The following is a 22,864-nucleotide window of genomic DNA, read 5'->3' on the forward strand; positions in this document are numbered from 1 at the left end:
TGGACTGGTTGCCATGGCTTATGACATAAGAAACCCTGGCTGTCTGATCTCAGCAGCGTGAACTTTTTCCAAAGGCTCCACCATGGAAGTGGTTACTTATTTCACTCATGGTACGTCTTCTAGTTTTTAATCAAGTAGTTTTAATCACTGACATGCTAGTGATTAAAAGTAAAGTAAAAGTAAAATAGGATTTTCTCTAGAGGATCTTTAACTGTAAATGTAATAGCTATTAATTGGGGGATTGTCAAATCATGTAATACTTCATGCGTCTGATTCTTATCAGCACCAGTGCGACGTGTCTCTGTATGTTTCTGCAGAACGCAGCTTTACACATTAAACCCCTCTGAATTTAATTATGAAGTTCCCCTTTAAGCTTTCCAACTCCTCTCAGGTTTCACTGGTGTGAAACAGGCCGCGTCCTGAAGAAGTGGGAAGGACGAGCCTGAGCAGATTGACCAATCAGAGGCTCTCAGCAGAACACATTGTACAGTATTAGCCACTCCGGTGGCGGCTGAGGCGTGGCCTATGTGGAAGCGAGCGTGCCGCGTCACGGGTAAGATGGACCAATCATGTTTCAGCTGCTGTGGGCACCGCCAAGCTCAGTTTGAGAGCGGCGCCGCGGCGGAGAGCAGCGCTCCGAGCTCAGGGCTCCGTCCACAACATTAATGAACTGAAACGGGGAAACTCAGAGCAGGACCACACTGGAGACATAGCCAGCTCAGCACTCGGCAGCAGGTGACTGTACAGTGTGAACGCGTATCTCTGCGTGTCTTGTATGTGCGGGTCAGGTTGTGTATATGTTGTTTTCAAAACAGATATGAGCTTGTTCTCTGTGAGCAGTCACTGAGCGGTTAGCTTTGACGGCAACAGTCAATTAACACGGAGCTTCTGAGGAAAAATAACCCACAGGCGAAACTGTTCCCGCTAGCTCACTTCCACAGTGCACGAGTCGCTAGCTAGGCTGCGAATTAGCTCATACATAAACTAGCGGAGTCTTAAAAAAGACCACTACAAAACGCCGGAATTAAAACTGAGCTCCTCTATCTTACAGTATCAGACAAGTAGCTGCAAGCTTCTGTTCGAATAATTCCCTTCTCGCCTCTTGTCAGGCTCGCTAAACCCCCGACAGATATTAGCTAATAACTGGCTACCATGTACCAAATCTTCACATAAATCTCGCACATTGAGATGTTCTTTTAAACATGAGTATATTTAAAAGAGAAGCTCTTAACCTGTGACTATCAATGCTCCTTCATTGAGGCCTGGGACTAATATCAGTTGCCTTAGCATAAGCATGTAAAAATGGCTGACCTAGCAAAAGCACTGGCCTTAGGTGATTTCTGTTCCTCTGCTTCTCTAACACACCTTACGAATGGTTATCTGAATGGTTATTTCTTTGTAGAAATGTACAGTGTGTGCCTCTCCTTTAAACATTTACAGTGTCTCGGTGTTTGTGTTTCAAGGGGACTAACGTTAAGTTGACGAGCTGAAATCAGTTGTCATAGGGCAAAAACCATCAGTTACATATTTCCTCGACTTTGCTTAAAATGCAAATAGCATTGAAATTAGCTCATTTTTTTCGTTTCGGTCTCTTTCTGAAAGGAGACAGGTCTGTGTGAATGAACTGGCAGCTGCTGTCTTCTGTTTCGCATCCATTTTGTTGCTGTAACTCAGATGGCTAGTGGAAATATAAAGGTTTCAAAGAGCACAACGAGCCGCTCACCGCCCTTAGCTCTCCTCCTGAGCATGGTCAACAACACGAGGCATATTTTAGCACGCTTATAAACTTTTAAAAGAGTATTATTTGAGATTTTTGTTTCCTGTAGTGAGAGGGGCATTCAGACCTCCTCTTCCTCTCTCCTTAAAGCTAGCTAAGCTAAGAGAGCTATGCCAACAAAACCTCAGGACCCGAGAAGGTAGGGTTTACCAAACTCCCCTGACTCCTAACTTAAGGGGAAAGTTTTCATACTTAACTTTTACATGTCGAATGACATACCAGCCTGGGTTAGAAGCCTTGCTCGTGTGTGCGGGCTTCGTGTTTTGGACGGATCCCGCTTTAGTTTGTCTCTAAATGATGGTTTCGTTACAAAACAACGTGTTTCCAGAGCAGCTAGCGAGCTAACTCTGCTAACATGCTTTACATTAGAGAGCTACAGATCATCCTGCCTGACCCTGTTTGGTCACTCTTTACATAATATTTCAGCCCCTTTAACAGACATGCATGCCTTCTTTAGTTGGCACCCTGCAGTTACTCGGTGTTTTCGCAGTCTTCAAAAAACTCAGGAAACGGGGAAACCGTAGATATATACTGTTAGAGCAATATAAGTTACCTGTCAAACCTGGATCATATCGATTGATCTGATCAACTGTTTTCAAGAAAGTGATGAAGTGCTCCGACCATGTCCTAGTGTAGATATCTGGGGATTGGTACTGGTATTGATTGGGTTCTTGGAGCGAACACCCTCTAGAAAATAGAAATGTTGCATCGTGTGAAAGCCCCCATCGTCCACGTTTTGAGTGTTTCGAGGCTTTGTGATATGGATAGGTAGCGCCCAGTCACGTACATACAGTGGGTTTGTGTAAAATCATGCAGGCACTGCGGCCTGCTCTAACGTTGCCCCCTCCTTAAGAGAGCAGCACATGCCAGACCAGACAGGCTCCATGCACTTAACACCGCAGCCAGTCTGTTTACATTTTTAAAAACTGATGGTTTGCTAATTATATTGGCGTCTTTCTGTATGTATTTCAAAATAACTGAAACTCAGATTTGCATATTTTAATATAATTATATTTGAAGCAGGTGTTTGCTTGTAACCTTGGTGACTGCCCTGACACACTTTTGTGCCAAAAACACTTCTGTTTCCTTCACAGGCAATACTCCTTTGTGAACACTTGGCTCTGATTCCTCCGTTAGACGAAGCACTTGCTTCTCTTTCCCAAGGATCATGGCCAAAGATGTAAGTGTTTTATCTCTGCTGTTTGGTTTATCATGAGAGCATCTTCATTGGTATGAGAAATATTTTTGTCATCAATCTGTTCCTCCCTCTCCATAGGCAGATCTCATTGAGGCCAATGGGGAGCTTAAGGTTTTCATTGACCAGAATCTGAGCCCTGCCAAAGGTGATTATTCTTTTTGGAATACAGTTTTCCAGAGATCTGTCTCATGAAGCAGTTTTACTTGGGCAGGGTTCTAGACTGTAGTTTAGCATTTCAAAATCTAACAAGTGCACCAGTATCAACTCTATTTTATTATATTGGATAACAACTTTTACTGCCAGTTCAGATTTAGACATTTCAATGTGTGATTATTCTGTGTGTATATAAATGCCTGACTTTAATGACAAACAGCCAGGTGTATAAAACACAGAGAGCAAGGAATTGCACTATCTAGGTCAGCAAAACGTATCAGTTGGCCATCATCACAATGAACACATGTTCACTATTCACACCACAGTGTGCCATGTCAAGTAAGGCAAATTAAATAAAATTGTACTGAATTGTTTTTGATACAAAAAGAAAATTCACACTTTTACACTCATTTAGCAAATATTCTTATAGAAAATGACTTTTAAAACTGCTTTGTCATCTTGTTGAGAGTGTATGTCCTTACCAGTGCAAATATAATTAGAGTCCAAATACATTTATATTAAGATACCACAAGATTTAGGAGCCAATGCTAAATAAATGTATGTGCATGACCATACCACAATAATAATTGCTCATACCTGAGGAAAACATGTGATTTCAAGGAAATTCAGGATATTTCAATATGAATGGGATTCATGATCATTTTCAATACTGGATATTTTTGGTTCTCATTTTCTGGTTCTGGTACTCCTTTTCCATGACTACAAGAGAAGTTGGTCTTATATACTTTACGTTAATATAAGGGTTCTTGGATTCACTGTTTGTTGCTAGTGAGGGGCGAACCACCTATTGGTCATTGTTGCGCAATTTGAATTTAATCTGGATTGATAGAAGTGTTTACAATGGTGTCATGGTGAATCAGTGTATTAAACTACCAAGTTTCACCTCCAAAATAACTTCAGAAGGGTAATCACAGAACTCACAAATACTTTTTGGTGTTTTGAAAAAAGCTTTATGGCATTTAAGCTCATGAATGGCATGAAGCTCACTTAATTATTAATTGTTATTATTAATTTTATTTGTATTACTACTTTCTATGTAGATGTACTTCTACACATTCACAGTATTTTTTTTTTCTAAGTATAGCTATTCTGTCATCTGGCAAAACCCCTGTATATATCTTTCATCAAAGTATATACGTATATTGCTGAAACATAAATATTGAAATGTCCTTTTTAGCCCCTGTATTGAGGCATAGGAAATGTTAAGTTGTAGTAATTGGTGTACAATATAAAAAATATACACACTTTACAAATAGATTTAAATTTTTTTTTTTTTTTTTTTAATAATGTGTAATTGAAATTCAAAGTCAAACATTCTACTTTTGCCATTTTTTATGGCTGTTGTGTAGTATTAATTTCTATTTATTTTTTTAAATAATATTTTAATGTTCTATGTTCAGTCACTAACATCTAAGTAGAATTTTTAAATTATCTAAACCAAAACTTGTCGATACATTATCCCCAAGAACAGAACAAATTAATGTTTGTGCTTTTGCTGTGCATTTTTCTTTGATGGAACTTAAAATTTATGCAAAGACTTTTTTCTCACTTGCCATTTTCATATGAATTAGTTTGTTGTTGAATAAAATGACTTTTGTTGTTTTTTAATATTATGCAACACAAAGGGGGAGAATGTTTAAAATCTTAATTACAATTCCATCTTTCACAGATGATCTTTTTAGCTCTTATATGCTGCAGGAGTGCAGAGACTGAGAGGCTAATGGCTGTCTTGATATAGAAAATTAGTCCTCAAAATCCAAGCAGTGTTTTCCCAGAATATTGTTGTAGATTTAGGAATCCTTTTATGGGTGGGAATTCTGCATTTTGGTGTACACACACTAGCCTTTATGAAGATATGTTGCAGCTGAAACCTTGGCATATTTCAGACAGACTGATTTCACATGTCAAATAAGACCATGAAATATATATTAGAACATGGAGAATATTCTGTTGCTGTTATTCAGAGGTCACTTTGCCTAAACTATACTCATGGATGTTTTTGATCAGTGTCAAATTTATGTCCAAAATCTGCTGCTCTGGATTTAGACTCACAATGTATACGCTGAATAGGCTTGGTTATCAATAACTTTGTTAAAACGGAGTATTTTGTGGTCCTCGGTCTGTGTAACATTTTCTAGATTGTCATTTCTGCTCCTCACAGATATATTCAGATTATGACGAGCAGAAATTACACTAATTTTATTTATTTATTTTAAGTTGTATGAATATACATTCTTTTCCTAGTTTTAAACATTTGAAACCATGAAACATCTCATGTAGCCCATAATTGGTCAACTTGTGATGTATTGAGCCCTTTGTCAGGCTCATACTATAGTAAAAGCTGTGCGTTTCTGAACACAAACCCCTGACTGTACACTAAACAGTAAATAATGTCTTCGTACTCATCAAGGGCCAACATCAGACACAGATGCACGGCAGCAAAGTAAACCCACACTGCCCTGTGGGCAAGGGAGGGTGGTGGGGTCATGATTTCTCAATCATTTGATTGATTTGCTAAAGTGTAGTATTTTAAGAGATCTTAATGGAAGTGGAAAATGTTTGTTACACTGTTATATGCAAAAGTAAAAAATAAAAATCCTTTTTACATCATCTTGCAATAATACTCAGACTCGTTGATCAGTAACAAAATAGTAGTGTGTTCACCCCCAGTCTGATGTTATAGGGCCCATGTACCTTATGTCAGTTTTTCTTGGTTATGTTAAAAACTTTGACATTTAAAAAAAAAAAAAAATCTTATTTTACTTTTAATTTTTGGAATGAAACAAAATCAAAAACTCACGGATAGCCCATTCAGATGGTTTGTAATATATTTAATGTTAAGTAAATGCCATGTGTTTGTACGTCCTATTCCCTGGTTACACAATAAAAGAAACATGCTTGAAAAGTTAAGTGGAGTTTCTCTTCTATTAACAAGAGTCGATATCAAAGCAAGCGTGCCCAGTAAGCCATATCCATACATGCTGGAAGTCTGCAAGCCATAACCTCAGAAAGGTTAAAAAAAAAGTTTTTTTAACTCAGTGAAACTCAGGTCTTTCCTTTATTAGAAAAAATAAACATTTCCTCCAATATTCACTTTCAATAACAAATGTGAAAAAAAAAAAAAAAAAAAAAAAATCAAAAAACTGAGTAAAGTCATTTGAGGCTATGCTGAGTACTTTTTTGTATCAAATGGAAAAAAAAAATAGATTTGTAGTTTCAAGCCTATTTCCAGAAAATTGAACTGAATTGTTACACCAATCCTCCTTGTTCTGTTTTGTATACTTAATATTCTGATTGTATTTTATTCTTTCAGGAGTTTTGTCTTTGGTGACTGTACATCCACAGTCGGTTGGAATGGGAAAACAACTGTTGCCAAAAACACTGGGTCCTTCCAATGTCAACATTGCACCACAGATGGTTAGTTTTTAAGAGGGCTTAATCCCTAAATCAACAAAACTAATATATATTGTTGGATATGAAAAATTTCTTTAATAATTATTATTGTGCTTTAAATATTGTGTTCCTATCATGCAGTTGCTGTTGATACAAACTTCATTTAGCTTAATTTTTACTTTTATATTTATTAATTTATTCCTTGTTGTATGAAATACAGTAAAACCTTGAGTTACGAGTGTAATTCGTTCTGTGACTGAGCTCGTAACTCAATTTGCTTGTATATCAAATAAAATTTTCTCATTAAAATAACTGAAATGCTATTAATCTGCTCCAGCTCCCCAAAAAACAAATTTTTGTTTTTAAATAAGAAAAAAGGAACTTTACAAATAACATATATGATATATTTAAAAAATAAAAAAACATTAAAGAGAATGTAAAGAAATAAGCGGGTTCTATTAAGTGTATTTACCTTAATGATCAAGATGCTGGCAGAGGAGGTTGGAGGTGGGCTTTTTTTGTACTCTATTGCTTAACTTACTCGCTATGCACTTAATGCTACAATGCTACAAAAAACAGATGCTATCGAGATGCTTGCATGGAAAGATAACCAAGTGAACTGAATGCTCCCTGGGTTAACTGGTGGCGGAAGCTCGTTTGCCTGTAACTCAGATCTCAGCTCGCATCATAAAGCATAAAAAAAATCAACTGAGCAACGCCTCGTATCTGAAAATTTGTTAGCGGATTCACTCGTAAGTCATGGTTTCACTGTAATACAAAATGTTATGTAGCATGGAGCATGTTTTCTTAATTTTAAAGATAAATTTTTTTTAACAGCTTCTGTGATATTTTCTTTTTCTTTCCGAATTGAGTACTCTTTAAATAAATCTGCCATTTTCCCCCCTCAAAACCACTTTACATTTACTGTTTTGTGAGTTGAGTGGTGAGACTTCTATGCTGTTGTATGCTTTACAGGTCATTGGTACACCCCAGAGGCCGAGTGGGTCCAATGTGCTACTTATGAACAGTCCTCACACACCCAGTTCTCAATTCATCACTCAGAGCCAGCCACCTGATGCCTCTCCATGGTCCTCAGGGTTAGTCAAAGACAAACTTTTTGCATTTATTAGATTTTTCTAACTAGTTCTGTAGTTATTTCCACCTGCATTTGGTTTTAGTGAACTCCCTCTGTATGGAATATCGGCTCAGAGTTTAAGGTGTGAATTAAATGATTTTTTTAATGATAATCATTCACTTGTTATGATAGCTTCATGAAGTATGTGTTAATGCTTTGTTCATAGGAAGAGAAGTAAGAAAGGAGACAAGAATGGGAAAGGTCTGAGGCATTTCTCTATGAAGGTCTGTGAGAAGGTACAGAGGAAGGGGGTCACCACATACAATGAAGTAGCCGATGAGCTGGTGGCTGAATTCAGCTCTGGTGACAACCATATCTCCCCAAACGAAGCGGTGAGCATCAGCCTTTACTGTGAACACGGTGTCCATAATGTCACAAATTTTCATGTTTTGTTTTTGCAGATTGCCAGAAAGTGTTTTTTTTTTTTATTATTTGTTAATTTTTTTATCTCTAATTCAGTTATATTGAACTAAATTGTTGGGCCTTCAGGGACTGAAAGTGTTCCTAAACTTTACAGATCTCCACAAAATGTTCCTACTGCATGTTTAAGGCCTATTCAGAGTGAGATTACAGTATAGATTAAGAGTAAATTGCAGGGACATGCTGGAAGATCAAGAATTGAGTACGAGGGATAAATCATTTTACTTAAATCACTGCATCTAAAAGACACACACTAAATCAACCCCAGTCTACAGAACAATGTCAATTTGGGACTTGATGTGAGAGACACACAATAAATGTTTGTTTTTAAACTTGACGTGCGTTTGCTATGGTATCTTTCTATATGATACATCACATTTACTTGTTTGCCCGTTTCCTGGTATTGGAGACGCAAAACATTTTTTCTGTTTTTAGCAGCATTCATGTATACCATGTTCTATTTTGTCACAGTGACAAAAATAATTTTGAAGTAATTTTACAGCAAATAGTCTCAAACATTCCTTTTTTGTAACGGTATACAGGAATCCATTAAGTTTGCATTAATGAAGTTAAATACCAGTACACCTTCTCTTTGAAAAATGTTATTTATTTGCTGGGTCTTGCTGAGGACACCTTATGTACAGCTCCCTGAATTTTTGTATAATCCTTTCCAGCATGTGTATGATCAGAAGAACATACGGCGGCGTGTGTATGATGCCCTTAATGTGTTAATGGCTATGAACATAATTTCAAAAGAGAAGAAAGAGATCAAATGGATTGGGCTCCCCACCAACTCAGCCCAGGAATGCCAGAACCTTGAGGTGGGTTGTACTTTTCTTTTGGTCTCTGAGCATTTGCCCCCACCTTATGTTATTCCATAATACCACCCACATGATCAGTAATTAATTTCATGTGTTTGTGGTGTTTTTATTTAAAATTTATTTAGTTTATTTTTTAAAAACATGTTTTGCACACACAACAATTTGTAGTGAGCGGGAGTATTAAATGGTTTGGCTGTAATCGCTGAATTCACTTCACTTATTGGCAGCAAACCCCACAGTAAATATTTCACTGTTAAATGCGTTAATGAAACAGTCACCTGCTAGGACATTTGTCCAGTCAAGAATGTAGACTCTAGTACAAGCAGAGACTATGGAAAACAACAGTGGCACCAAAATTTGCATTATAAAACTGTCTTTTGGTCCTAAAATTAAATTCCCTCTTGTATGTTTTGTCAAATACTTGAATGTATTTATTTTTTTTTTTAATGTTATTTTTTCCAAGTTGCTTAGAAATGAAATTTGGTCTCCTGATTAAGTTTGTTCTCAGCTTGAATTTTCTGCATTCCTGAGCTATATCATACATTTTTTTAAGGTTGTACTTTCACCTGACTCGGTTGCCTTTACCAGGATTGAGCACAGTTGTCTATATTTAGAGTCATGACTCTTGACCTCTCACATGCCTTATAGATTTTTAGATCATGCACCACAGTGATTTTTTCTTTTATCATACTGCTCATGTAAGAAGATTTTCAGAGGCATAGAGTCACAGATTTTACTACATATATTGACAAATATACACTGATCAGCCATCACTTTTTGACCACTTTGTTGTTTCTGCACTCACTGTTCACTCATTCCAGCTCCACTGACCTTACAGGAGATATTTGTACATCTACAAATACAGACTGTAGTCCATTTGTTGTTCTGTATACTGTAGTCAATTTGTTGCTTGGCATCGTAACCCCATTCTTCAATGGTCAGGACCCCCTACAAAGCAGGTGTTGTTTGGCTGGTGGATGATTCTCAGTGCTGCAGTGACACTGACACTGTGGTAGCGTTAGTGTGTGTTGTGTTGGTATGAGTGCATCAGAGACAGCAGTGCTGCTGAAACCCCCTCAGAGTCACAGATGACCTAAAAATTTTAGTCTTTGAACTACAAATAACCAAGCAACTGCATCCATGGCCAACTCTGATTGTAGAGCTATAAAAAGCTCTTGTAAGGATAAGGAGGTGTTTATAATGTTATAACTGATCATTTAGGATCTCACTATTTATAACTTTGAAAATATATATTTTGTTTAACATCTTCAAAACCAGTGGTGGATATTTTTGTGAAATGTGGCTGAAGACTTAAAAGGCTTTTATATTTTTGCGGACTTTTAGTTTACTACAGCATTTGAACACAGCAGCTGTCATTAATATTATGTAAAAATGTCATGAATGGACCAATAGGAATGCTCAAATAATAATTTATGATAAATCTTTGTACATTCACTTCCATTAAAATTTGAGAAGGGGGGTGTTTTTTTTGTAATTTATTATTATTATTATTTTCTCTCCCTACTTTTAAAGTTTAATACTTTGGGGATGCATACTTTTTTGAACAGCGATGATATGCTGAACTGCAGCAGGCAAACTGGCATGTTACTCTGCAGGTTGCAGCATTTAACCTGTCTGCTTGCCTTCTATCTAAAATGTATATCCATATGAGTACAAACATAGATGCAGGGAGTTGGCATGTCTGCACATATGAATAGTTGTCCATTTCAAAAACGCAAAGTGGATGTAATTAGCCATCCATCCATCCATTTTCCACTGCTTGTCCGGTCGCGGGGAAAGCAGTCGGAGCAAAGAAACCCAGACCTCCCTCTCCCCAGCCACTGCTTCCAGCGCCTCCAGGGGTATACCGAGCCATTCCCAGGCCAGTCGAGACATGTAGTCTCTCCAGCGTGTTCTTGGTTTTCCCCGGGGCCTCCTCCCTGTTGTACATGCCCGGAACGCCTCACCAGCAGGGCATCCAGGAGGCATCCGGACCAGATACCCGAACCACCTCAACTGGCTCCTCTCGACATGGAGGAGCAGGGACTCCACTCCGAGTCTCTCCCGGATGTCCGAGCTCCTAACCCTGTCTCTAAGGAAGAGTCCAGAGACCCTGCAGAGAAAACTCATTTCAGCTGCTTGTACCCGCAATCTCTACCCAAAGCTCGTGACCATAGATGAGGGTTGGGACGTAGATTGAAAGGTAAATCGAGAGCTTTGCTTTTCTGCTCCGCTCTCTCTTCACCACAACGGACCGGTAAAGAGCCTGCATTACTGGTGACGCTGCACCGATACGCCTGTCAATCTCCATCTTTCCCTCCCTCGTGAACAAGACCCCGTGGTATTTAAACTCCTCCACTTGAGGCAGGATCTCACTTCCAATCTGGAGAGAGCCCTCCACCCTTTTCCGACTGAGTACCATGGACCTTGGATCTTGGACCATGGATCTTGGAGGTGCTGATCCTCATCCCTGGCGCTTCACACTCGGCTGCAAACTGGTCCAGCAAGAGCTGGAGGTCCCGGCTCGATGAAGCCAGCAAGACCACATCATCCGCAAAAAGCAGACATGGAATCCTGAGACCACCAAACTGGACACCCTCCGCCACTTGGCTATGCAGAGAAATTCTGTCCATAAAATATATAATTAGCCAATGCTTCAAAACCTAGTATAAAATTCAGGTTTTGGATTGGTTTCTGTGTGTTCTCAAACCACAAAAAATCTATTAATTCAGACTTTCCTGACTTATGGTGGTTTAATTATAGCATATTTATTCTACTGTGTTCTTGTTGTTTTTTCTTTTTAATGCAGTCATATTTTTGCCTTCATGACTGCAACCATTTGTCTGCTTGGAATTCAAAATTTCTTAACCGTGACTGCAGTGAACAGATTGGAAATTGTGACTGACCTAAATTCAGAAGCAGAATGTTAAGAGTATTTTAAATAATACTGGTGTGTATATATTGTGTTTCTGAATACATGCTTTATTCAGGAGGCAGGGATTTATTTTATGTTAATATCAATACTAAGTTTTCTGAAAAGGTTGTGGGTAAAACTACTGGGTGTTTCTCCATTTTCTTTAATACATCACTACCACTGTAAATGCTTTGTCATGCAGTGGAACATGTATACAGGGCTGTATTTGATAAGCACAAATTTTTTTTTCTTTCCTGCACAGGTTGAGAGGCAGCGACGCTTAGAAAGAATCAAGCAAAAACAGTCACAGCTACAAGAGCTTATTTTACAGGTAACAAATAATAGAACATTGTTGGTTTAAACTGTAGGAAGTGTTTGTGCCTTATGTGTAGTGGTAATGTGTATTCCAATATTTTTGTAGCAAATTGCCTTTAAGAACTTGGTGCAGCGTAACCGTCAGACAGAACAGCAAACAAACAGGCCGCCACCGGACAATTCAGTCATTCACCTGCCTTTTATCATAATAAACACCAGCAAGAAAACAGTCATCGACTGCAGCATCTCCAATGACAAGTAAACAGTCACGATTGTTTAAATGAGCAATTCAGTCATTTTTCAGTATATCTTATTTCTGTAACCTACAGCTTTATGAATCTCTAAAGAAAATTAATGTATTCTTAAATAAATCTATTACTGAATGTGAGATTTTTCAGATTTGCTCAATGTATGTGTATTTGATATTTTAACACATTTAATTTTCCCTGTAAAACACTCTTTACTATACTTTATCGCTTTTTCTCTACACCTTCATTCTTGTGTTCTTTCTCCCCTGTGATGCTGTGCAGATTTGAGTACCTCTTTAACTTTGACAGCATGTTTGAGATCCATGATGACATCGAGGTATTGAAGCGCATGGGTATGGCATGTGGGCTGGAAGTGGGGAAATGCAGTGCAGAAGACCTAAAGATCGCAAGAAATCTGGTGCCCAAGGCACTGGAGCCATATGTCACAGGTCAGGCAAAATAGATTTAGATCTCTTGTAGTCAAATTGAAATCAACATTTATATACACCGAACAGTCACTGGATTAGGGACACCCACATTGTATCTGCACCCTGTCCTTTTTAATCAGCTCCATTGACCATACAGGAACAGTACATAGTTTCTCTGCATACTTCCTTTATCCACATTTTCTCCTTCTCTTCCCTGATCGTGACCATCAGAGCAGGCATAATTTGGCTGGTGGATCATTCTCAGCGCTGCAGTTGTGATGTGTTAGCTGGTGTTGGTATGAGTGGATAAGACATGTCAGTGCTGCAGGAGTTTTTAAACACTGGTGTCCACTCACTGTCCATTCTTTTACACACACCTAAATTGTTGGTCTACCTTGTAGATATTAAGTCAGACAGAAGCTCATCTGTTGCTGCAGAGTTTTTGTTCTTCCTCTAGGCCATCAGTGGACAGAGGACACAGCCCAAAGAACGCTGTTGCTTGATTATTTGTGGTTGGTAGACAATTCTTAGGGAAGTTGTGACTCTATGGTTTATAAACTTCAGCAGCACTGCTGTGTCTGACATGTTAGTGTTGGTATGTGGTGTGCTGGTATGACTGGATCAGTGTCGCTGCAGGTCTGAAAATGGTCCACCAGTAACCAGCAATAACACCTGCTCTGTGTGGGGTCCTGTCCATTTTGAAAGATCCGGTTAAAGGGACTAACAAAGAATGCAGAGCAAGAGCTGGACTATAGTCGGTATTTGTAGAAGTACAGAGTGCTCCTGTATGGTCAGTGGAGCTGAGCTGAATGAATGAACAGTGAGTGCAGAAGCAAAGTAGTTGTAATTATCAGCTGTGCTTCATTTAGATTACAAGTTTACATGCAGCGATAATGGTATTGTGTACCTTTTTAACGTTTGAGTTATTATTTATTTTATTATTTTTCTTTTTTTGGTAAAGCAGAAATGGCACAAGGCCCAATCAGTAATGTGTACATGACGGGAGCGTCATCTGCTAATGGGGGTCGCTATCACCTTGGCAGGTGAGTCAAGAGTTGATCAGTAGCATTTCCAGAGTCACTTAATTTCCCTCCACCAACACTTTAAAAATGGTTGAATTCATTGTTTTAGAGCAAATCAAATTACTGTTTGCTATTTGCCTACTAGATCAACCTACACTAAAAAGGACAGAATTGTCCAATTACCCACAGAATGCCTATTAACATCTGTGTGGTTGTTTCTACTGTATCATCCACTAACACTGATTGATATTTCATATTTGATCACTTTTTAATACTGTCCTGGCTGTCAGAGGGGTCTGTGGGTGAAAGTATGAAGGTTGTATGGATGGTAGAGTTTTTGATTTTCACTTGATCTTTAATTTATGCATTTTTAAAAATAAAGTACCCTTTGTCAAATTCCAGCACGAAGGAACAGCAAACTTTAAAACAGACACCTATGGAAGTTTATTCAAGGAATCTTCAACCTCACAGGAACAAAATTGTATTTTATATAAAGTTTTATCCATCTTTTGTTCTTCATAGACTGAAGTGCTGAATGTGTGTTTGCTGTTTGCTATGATTTTAAATAAGCTTCATGTGTTACTACTTCAATTCTAGCGACAGTGGGGCAGATGGAACAATGGCCTCCAGCTCCAACGACTCACACTACAGTGGTTCTCGAGTCGAAACACCAGTCTCATACATGGGTGATGATGATGATGAAGAGGAATATGATGAGAACGATGATGACGACTAACTCTCTCACAACCTTCATTCTCTGCAGTTCTTCCAGCGGCTGTATTCAAGGGATTTATGTCACACGCTCTCTCCCCTCTAGCAAATATTTTTTTTCCCTCCCCTCCTCCAATATGGGAATTGAAGAGCATGAACTTTACAGGGGTGAGTTTTCATCCTGCTCTTTCTGCTGTATGGCTTTACCTGTTAAATCACAGCACTGCATTTGGTGCTAAGCGCAGATCTTTTGATCGTGCTGGGTCTAGTTTTCAACAGGACTTTAAGGGGAATCTCCTTTTGAAGTAGCAGCACTCTGCCGTATAGTATCCACTTGTATTAGCACAACTCATTGGAGCCTTCCTTCCAACCTTCCAGAAGAAACCTCTCATCCAGCAAATCACCTGCTGTTGGAGAATGTGTAGTGTGACCTCTGTGTGAAATAGTTAGGCACTCTTTATCTCTCGTTTTATTTTATTTTATTTTTTTTTAAGTGCTGGCTTGATTCACATTCTGAAGATTCAAGATGGCTGCCATCTTGACTCAAAGAATCGGCATAGCCAGCTGCCATTTTGCCCCGTTGGGGCATGTCTTTGGATCTATGGACACTTTTCGTATGATTGGATGAATTAATGGCTTTTTTGTAGATTTCCTGTGTGTATGTATGTGTGTGTGCGTGTGTATGTTTGGCTTCATGTTCTGTGAGCAGCTGTTTTAGGGAGTTCTTTTGAACAGCCATTTTTTTTTTTGTTCTTTTGAGCTTTAGAGGTGAACCCCTCCCGTTGGTCCCTCTTTGTTTTACAACTGACGGGCATCAGGAAATCTGAGAAACTTTATTACCCACTGAAATTTTTAGGAAATTGAGGTACTTTGTTTGCATATCCTATCGGAAACATCTTGAATATTAGTTTGTAGTAACCTCTCCAGGTCAGTAACACTACGGCATATGTATGAAGTCATGTGTATCCCTGTGTGGGATATAGGTCTGTTTGGACTTCCCATGAAAATCTTTAAATAAAATAAACTGTTGTACTGACTCCACAAAGGTAACTTTTTCTGTAACCTAATATAAGTTTGGAAATTAAAATATAATATTTTAAAAAGATTGAACTCAATGTGTTTATTTGGGAAATTTCACAGTTGTACATTTAATAAATGTTTAACAATAAACTTTACACACTATGCACAGACGTATTGAAACACCTGCCAGTCATTTAATTGGGGTATTTTGCAAGTCCAATTGCCGCATGTATATAAATTTGGCACCTAGCCATGTAGTCTCTTTACTAACATTTGTTTTAAAAAAAAGGGTTATTCTAAGGGGCTCACTAAATTTGAGCTTGGTACTGTAACAGGATACCCCTGTTGCAACAAGTCCGTTTGTAAAACTACTGTGCCCCGATGCTCAAAGAAAGGTCGGGTGAGTGCGGTATGGAAGAACTTGACCCACAGAGCCCTGACCTGAACCCCATCAACCCCACCAGGTTTAGGATGGTCATTGCGAGTCAGGACCTCTCGTCCAACATCAGTGTCTGAATTCACAAATGTTCAAGGGTCTAAAAATATCTAGTAGAAATTGTGGAAACTATAGCTGCGAAAGATAACCAATGCCTGTGTACTGTAATCTCTCGTCAGTTTCTTTATTTATTTAATGTTTATTATATATTTTTGGAACTACTTGCTGCAAGCTTCAATAGATTTGCAGTTGGACCAACATTTTTTTTCTTTAAAGGTAGGAACTAGTAATCATAGTCACATATAATCTTAGTTTGAACTTTACAGACATGGCCTGCAGGTGGCACTCTAAGTCAGATGTAAAGTCACAAAAAACAGGTGGCGGAGACATTGATCGTTGTAATATATTTAAGCGTAACAGATGAATAAAGGATAAATGAGTTAATTCGTCAGTTTAATCAAAACCATGTAAATGAAGAAACATTTTTCAACACATTACAACAGCACACACGTACTATAAAAGTTTTTGAAGATACAAAGCAGTAAAGGGGAAGTCTGTAAGGCCATGTCTGTAAAGTTCAAACTAAGATTATATGTGACTATGATTACTAGTTCCTACCTTTAAAGAAAAAAATGTTGGTCCAACTTTTTGCTGCTTTTTCTTTTAATAGCCTTTAATCTTTCTAATTTAACTTTTTAAACCATCCTGCAGCAATGTGTGGGCTAAATATATAAATATAATTTTTTTTGTATTCACTCCAGTGCCGTGGCCTTGTAGATTCTCACATCCCCCTCTGTGATCTCTGATAGCAGCGTGGTATTGAAGGCCTTCTTGAAATTCTCAATGAAATGCAGGTCTGACTGGAAACGTATCTATCACAAATCAGACAAAAATAAAAAAACAATCACCAGCATGAACAGGTAGATACTAAATACAAAGTACATCATCTAACGAGAGGTAACTTAATTTGCTTTATGTGGAATTGTACAAATATTGTCTGTTCCAGCCAGGGAAAACATCTATAGCACCTTTTATAATGATTAAAGAATCAGCTTAATTGAAAGCGTTAGTTTTGCCAGTAGTTAACATAAGTCAGAAAAGGACCTGTTAACATTACGCAAAACAAAATTCGATTAAAGAGATAAGTATTGTGAAACAGACCTTGTTGGCCCAGAGCAGGGTGGTGCCAGGGCTGCAGAAGTGTTTCATGGTGACCAGTAGCTCGTCCAGGCAGTCATGATGATATACCACATCTGCACAGAGGATGTAATCATAGTTGTAGATGGAGCTGGGAAAGTTTCGGTCGAGTTGCTCCCCCCAGGTCAGCTGGGCCACCTGCGGTGTGTACCTGCAGCGGCCTCGAGTGTTTCGTGAGAGGTTAAAATTCAGGTTGATAAGGATTTCTGGCAGATCTGTGGCAGTCACCCATGCACCTGGAAATTATGCATCAATAAGAAGCAAAGTTTGAATCAAAATACATTTTGTATAACAGTTAAATTGGCAGAGATGGGTTAAAATGATAAAACTGCTAGAAAGTTCCTTAGGGCTCGCTCACCCATTAAACTGGCCACAATGGACACCAGCCCTGTTCCTGCTCCCAACTCGAGCACAGCTTTATCCAGCATGTTGAATTGCTCTTGGTTCTGTTCCAGGTAGCTGCACAGAGCCACTGCCTGAAGACATTTCATTTGATGCTCAGCATTTTAATAAGAACCAACTCTGCCTGTCATTTCAGTTGTTTGTATGTGGCACTTCTCACCCCAGGCCAGATGAGCGCACCGTATCTGTCCAGTGATTCACGAATGCTGATCTCATGTCCTGCAAAGCAGAATGTTTCAAATCCTAATGAGTAGAAGAAACTCTGCTCCCAGGTGTTTCTCCTCTTTAATGCCTCGCCGGCCATTGCTTTTCTGTCCTCCTCTTCTGTGACAAAATGAAAGTGTTTGTATTAATGAAACATTTCAGTAAATAAGCTTCATGGTGGGACACATCTATAAGCTTTGTTACAGCTAAGCACACAGCTGAACTTGTAGCTTTCTACTTACCCTCGTCTGTGATATTGGGCTGAGGTCTGATGTGATCTGGATGCTTAAGGAGTTCATTTTTTTGTCCACATGAAAGGCTTCTTTCCATTGTTGAATCCATTTTGAAATCACACTTTCACTTGACCTTGGTACTCCAACAACTCTAAACACATCACACATCATAACTACTGTTATAATGAAAAAAATATATATATATCTTCATTCCCATTACAGCATTTTGAAAGAAGTGTGAGAATGTAATACATACATTCAAACTTAGCCTTTTTTTTTATGGCCTTTTAACACATCTGCTACTGCTTACAGGACTCTCCTCCTTGACTCTTGGCATCATCTGGGCATCCCAGGGTTTATAAAGCTGTGCTGTCCCCTCTTGGCCTGCCCATGGAATCACTGGGCTATATTTAATAGTGTTTGTATATGAAAGCGAGAGAAGAGGGGAGAATAGGGCAGCTTAAAGCCACAGTGCTCTGGGTTAAGTCCTCTCCCCTGGGATGACTGATCCCTCTTACCATAGCCAAGTTCCTCTAGAGTAGATAGCCTATTTGTAAAAGAGAGACGATGGATGGACATATAATATAATATGCTTGTATATTCTTGGACTACTTCACTGTAACTGCCTCCAGCCACGCAGGTATGGTGGGCTTAAAATATCTGTTGAATGAGAACAAACAGTAACCTGCAATTTGCTTAGCTATTTTCAGACACATAGAGCTTGTGTTGAAACCAGTCTTCATATCGCTTTACCCAATAAAAAAAAATAAAAAATCCCAGCAAGCCAAATGCCCGTATATTTCCAGCTGAATTTATGACTACTTTGGAACAGGCACCCGAATACTGTATCCTCCCCACAGATGGGAAACTAAATCTCAGAATTCTCCATGCCACTTTGGATGTTTTGACAGCACTGCTGGGTAGAGTGACCTAACCCTTAGTTTTAATGATCTGGGAGGAGCTGCCTGAATAACCGGAGACTGAACTAATGGGCTAAAGGGCTGGCAACCTTATGGAGCCTGACGCTCTAGCTATTCTGCATCAGTGGTTTTGACTAAACAAGAATAGTAAATGCTTTTATTCTGATGTTAAGTGATCCCAAAACCTATTTGGACAAATGTTTTATACTTAAAAATGTGAAGTTTGCTGCCTTAAACTGATTAAACTGTCAGTTTAACAAAGTGCAACAAGTTTCACAAGGTTCTTTCAAAAACAGCCCATGTGCTTCCTTATCACCTGAGAATTGTTTTTTTTTGTGCACATGAGTTCACAGTCCATGTATTTTATTGCCCACTGGGTGAATTTTTCTGTGCACAGTTGTCTGCCATCAGTTGCCCTCTTTGAGAAGAGTTCCCAAGTTCTGTATGAATTATCTTGTTAAAAACCTTTGCATTACAGAGAACATAGCGCAATTAAAGATGTAAAAATAGTTAAAATAAAACATAATTATAGTATAAATATACTTTGATGGTCTACAAACCATTGCAAATTCAGTTTGGTTATAACCATGTTGTAGACAGAATATGTTGTGTGAGGAACTGAACTATGTCTGTGATGTAATGGTGAAGGTATGACTCTTGTTTTGGCCCATGCCGGGGGTATTTGGTTGCTCTGTTTGAATAGCTGCTTGCTGGAAGCTAGTGTGGGTGCTGATACCTGATTACTGGGGTTGTGTATTTAATCATATGCCTTCCTAACTTGTCATGAAGTGGGTCATTTTGTCTCTAGTGCTACTTAGGTGCAAATGATTAAACAAGAACAAAAAAAAAAGAACTAAATTAGGTACTGATAGTCTTTGTAATTAAGCGTTGTGTTTAACGTACTGCAAAAAGCCCCTGTAACTGGATCAGATTTACCTACATAACTAACATTTTAGAGTGACATTACATTAACAAGACAAACAAACCAACAAGCAAAACTGAGATGAAAAAAGCTGTACATAATTTTAAAAAGTGTTTCCCTTCCTTAAACAGACATTCCTGAGATTGGATCTTTACGTCTATTGCATAATGCTAAATAATGCAAGCTATAATTTTTGATCTGGGCTCTAGTGAAGGTCAGTGCAATGACCCCCATAAAAGCAGATGCTCTCAGTCAGGAGGGAATGAGGGACAGATGTTTGAGCTGCTTTAATCTGTGTTGCATTTGTATTTAGGTGGAGCCAGATGGATCTCCTCAATCACTGGCTCTGTGGCAATTATAGGAGGGGTTAAGTGGAGTGCTCAGTTCACATACAGCATCTAGCTCTGAAGGCTTAAATAAGGTCAGAATACTTAATATTGAAAACTGAGACTGGACTCTACTCTTTCTGTGGTTCTCTCTATGGGCAGGGAGTTAGTTTTATTGCAACTGATATTCACAGAAGCTCTATGAAGACAACACCATATAATTATTCATGGTTGCACCAGAGCCACCCACAAGTCATGCATTAACCTTCCATTAGCATTCTTTTTCCACCCGTAAATAGCAGTCCTATTGCTCCACGAATTCAGCTACTACAGGAAATGACCCTTAGAGCAGGGCCTCATTCGTTGCATTCCACATACATTCAGTTCCATTAATGTTGACACCTTTGGGAAGGACTGGAACGGGCCAGTGGTTACAAAAATGTCTTGGGTTAATTAGCACGCTCATTGAAAATTTGACAAAAAGCCTCCCCCAATCACCCAGGGTCCTAGGCCCTCCCTTTTAATTTCTCCTTCTGCTAACACGTTTTCAGTAGGATTTATGGCATGGTGATGCAGTTAACATTGAGTACACATTTTGTGTCATTGCACTTTGAAAAGCACCCACATTTTCATTAAAAAAAAAACCTATTAATCCTGACAAGGATCCCATTATCACTTGATGAAAATGGCCCCAAAACATTGCAGGTACCTCCATATTTTCCATATTTTGGCACTACTTGTTCTCAAGAATTTCTAATGCTAATAATATGACTGTAACATACATAGTTTTGTGTTCTGTTTTGTACTGTTTCTTGTTTGTGCTCCCCGTGTCATGTGACTGTTCCCCCGTCTTGTGTCTGCTTCCTGCTTGTTCCTTGGTTATGTGATACCCTTCCCTTGTATTTCTAGTGTCACGTGTTTTAATTAGTCCAGGTTTTGCTTGTTTGAGTTGTCGTCTTATAGTCCATGTCTGTGTTTCCTAGCTATGTGTCATTGTGGATTTAGGTATGTTAGAAATTATTTAATGAAACACTATCCTGTGATCTGATTGGTGAGTTGAATTATCGGTCTTGTACATTGATTGGTCACTTTATTAGACATGACAAACTGTTATGTTTAAACATGACACTCTGTCTAGTCATTGATTCATTATTTTTTGCTCATGTTGTCATGTGTGTGAAATTTTGATGTTAGTTCATTAGTGTGTACTTTGTGGCTCATCATAAATGTTTATTGATATGAAGACTAGATATCAAGTTTGTTCCTGGTTCATAAGCTAGTGGAACTTTGGATAATGATAAATCAATTTGGGGCGGCACGGTGGAGCAGCAGGTAATGTCACGGTCGCACAGCTCTAGGGACCTGGAGGTTGTGGGTTAAAATCCCGTTCCGGCTGTCTGTCTATGAAGAGTTTGTGTTCTCCCTGTGTCCATGTGGGTTTCCATTGTGTGCTCAGGTTTCCTCCCACAGTCCAAAAATATACATTGGTAGGTGGATCGGTGACTAAAAAGTGTCCTTATGTGTGAAAGTGTGTGTGTGTCGCCTTGTGAATTACTGCCCCCCCCCCTCCAATAGGTGTTCCTGCCTTGCACCCAGTGATTCCGTGTAAGCTCTGGACCCACCGTGGATAAGCGGCTACAATGAATGAAGAATGAATAAACCAGTTTGTGCATAGAATGATTTATCATGCATTTGTGTGCATGTGAGAGGGCAGGGAGATGTGTCTATTTGTGCAAGTGCTCATTTCCCAGTCTTCTCAGCGAGATACTCATGTATGAGTATATAATGGCAATGTGAAAAAGAGAGGGTGTTAAACCTCATGCTGTTTTCTGGCCAAGCCTTGGCTGATAAAATTTCAGTCCATCCTCTCAACACTATGTGCACACACACACATGCAAACTCACCCCAAGCCTCTCTGCTTGATCCTTCATTCTAGTAACAGAGGTGTTTTTAATGCACTAAACTCTGAATCATGATGAACACCATGGGAGGCTGTTGGCTTCAGAACAAACATGCCTCTTAGACCAAGTGACTCTGTTTATCCCATAGATGACATACAGAAACAGGGGATTCCTGGAATTCCAGGATGGGTGAGGGAATGGAAAGCAGGCAGCTCAGTGTTCAGTGTAACCAGCACAAAACCAGTGACTAAAGCCTCTGGGATGCATTGTTAAAAAGCTAATGCAATGCTCTATTGAGGGTAGCAGAGTTAAATATGACCTCTGTAGAATGGCACTGAGAATCAGAGATCAAGGAGATATAGTGAAATGCCTCATGCCAGGGGAATAAATGGCATCAAATTTAGCCCGTGTCATGAACTAGAAAGTCTTCCCCTGGGACATTTCCTTAATTATCTCAATGCCCTGTACATTTGAAAAATAATACATCCCAAATTCTAACCTTTACATCACTCAGTGGGTACAAGACATAATGCGCTTCCTCATTAGCTACATCATTTTGCTGAAGCCTAATTATTCCATCTAAGACTGTGCTACTTAAATGGACCTATGCTAAATGGACCTATCATGCATTTGCAGATATTTTGAAATGATTGAGAAATTTTATTCCAAATGCTTTGGTATTCACTTTTTATTCAATGTATGCATTGGAACAACACAAAATATATTAGAAAAGAAAGGTGAAAAAAA

The 22,864-nt window shown here is 38.8% G+C and overlaps 2 protein-coding genes across 2 annotated transcripts; one reads left to right on the forward strand and one right to left on the reverse strand.

Annotated features, from left to right (window-relative positions):
• Positions 1 to 578: 578 nt before the first annotated feature.
• tfdp1a (transcription factor Dp-1, a) lies at positions 579 to 15,416 on the forward strand. The gene is made up of 12 exons (XM_066686427.1): positions 579 to 735; positions 2,872 to 2,957; positions 3,054 to 3,120; positions 6,463 to 6,566; positions 7,518 to 7,639; positions 7,844 to 8,009; positions 8,772 to 8,918; positions 12,095 to 12,163; positions 12,254 to 12,405; positions 12,678 to 12,844; positions 13,788 to 13,866; positions 14,443 to 15,416. Exons 2-12 carry the CDS (start codon positions 2,946 to 2,948, stop codon positions 14,579 to 14,581), a joined length of 1,224 nt encoding a protein of 407 aa, XP_066542524.1. The 5' UTR covers positions 579 to 735; positions 2,872 to 2,945; the 3' UTR covers positions 14,582 to 15,416.
• Positions 15,417 to 16,764: 1,348 nt separating this feature from the next.
• Positions 16,765 to 18,145, reverse strand: mettl21cb (methyltransferase 21C, AARS1 lysine b). Its single transcript, XM_066685913.1, has 5 exons — positions 18,058 to 18,145; positions 17,772 to 17,935; positions 17,568 to 17,685; positions 17,174 to 17,445; positions 16,765 to 16,884 (listed from the first exon to the last, which is right to left on the reverse strand). Exons 1-5 carry the CDS (start codon positions 18,143 to 18,145, stop codon positions 16,765 to 16,767), a joined length of 762 nt encoding a protein of 253 aa, XP_066542010.1.
• Between the last annotated feature and the right edge of the window lie 4,719 nt (positions 18,146 to 22,864).

Source organism: Hoplias malabaricus, chromosome 12 (assembly GCF_029633855.1).
Source record: "Hoplias malabaricus isolate fHopMal1 chromosome 12, fHopMal1.hap1, whole genome shotgun sequence".
Taxonomy (NCBI): domain Eukaryota; kingdom Metazoa; phylum Chordata; class Actinopteri; order Characiformes; family Erythrinidae; genus Hoplias; species Hoplias malabaricus.

What these genes read in the sequence shown, in the direction of transcription:
- tfdp1a (XM_066686427.1), top strand. An exon ending in GCCTCTCCATGGTCCTCAGG is followed by an intron (nt 7,640 to 7,843) that starts GTTAGTCAAAGA and finishes CTTTGTTCATAG; the next exon opens with GAAGAGAAGTAAGAAAGGAG. An exon ending in GGTCGCTATCACCTTGGCAG is followed by an intron (nt 13,867 to 14,442) that starts GTGAGTCAAGAG and finishes CTTCAATTCTAG; the next exon opens with CGACAGTGGGGCAGATGGAA.
- mettl21cb (XM_066685913.1), bottom strand. Translation starts at nt 18,145, where the DNA reads ATGGAAAGAAGCCTTTCATGTGGACAAAAAAATGAACTCCTTAAGCAT. An exon ending in GCCCAATATCACAGACGAGG is followed by an intron (nt 17,936 to 18,057) that starts GTAAGTAGAAAG and finishes ATTTTGTCACAG; the next exon opens with AAGAGGAGGACAGAAAAGCA. An exon ending in CATTGTGGCCAGTTTAATGG is followed by an intron (nt 17,446 to 17,567) that starts GTGAGCGAGCCC and finishes CATAATTTCCAG; the next exon opens with GTGCATGGGTGACTGCCACA.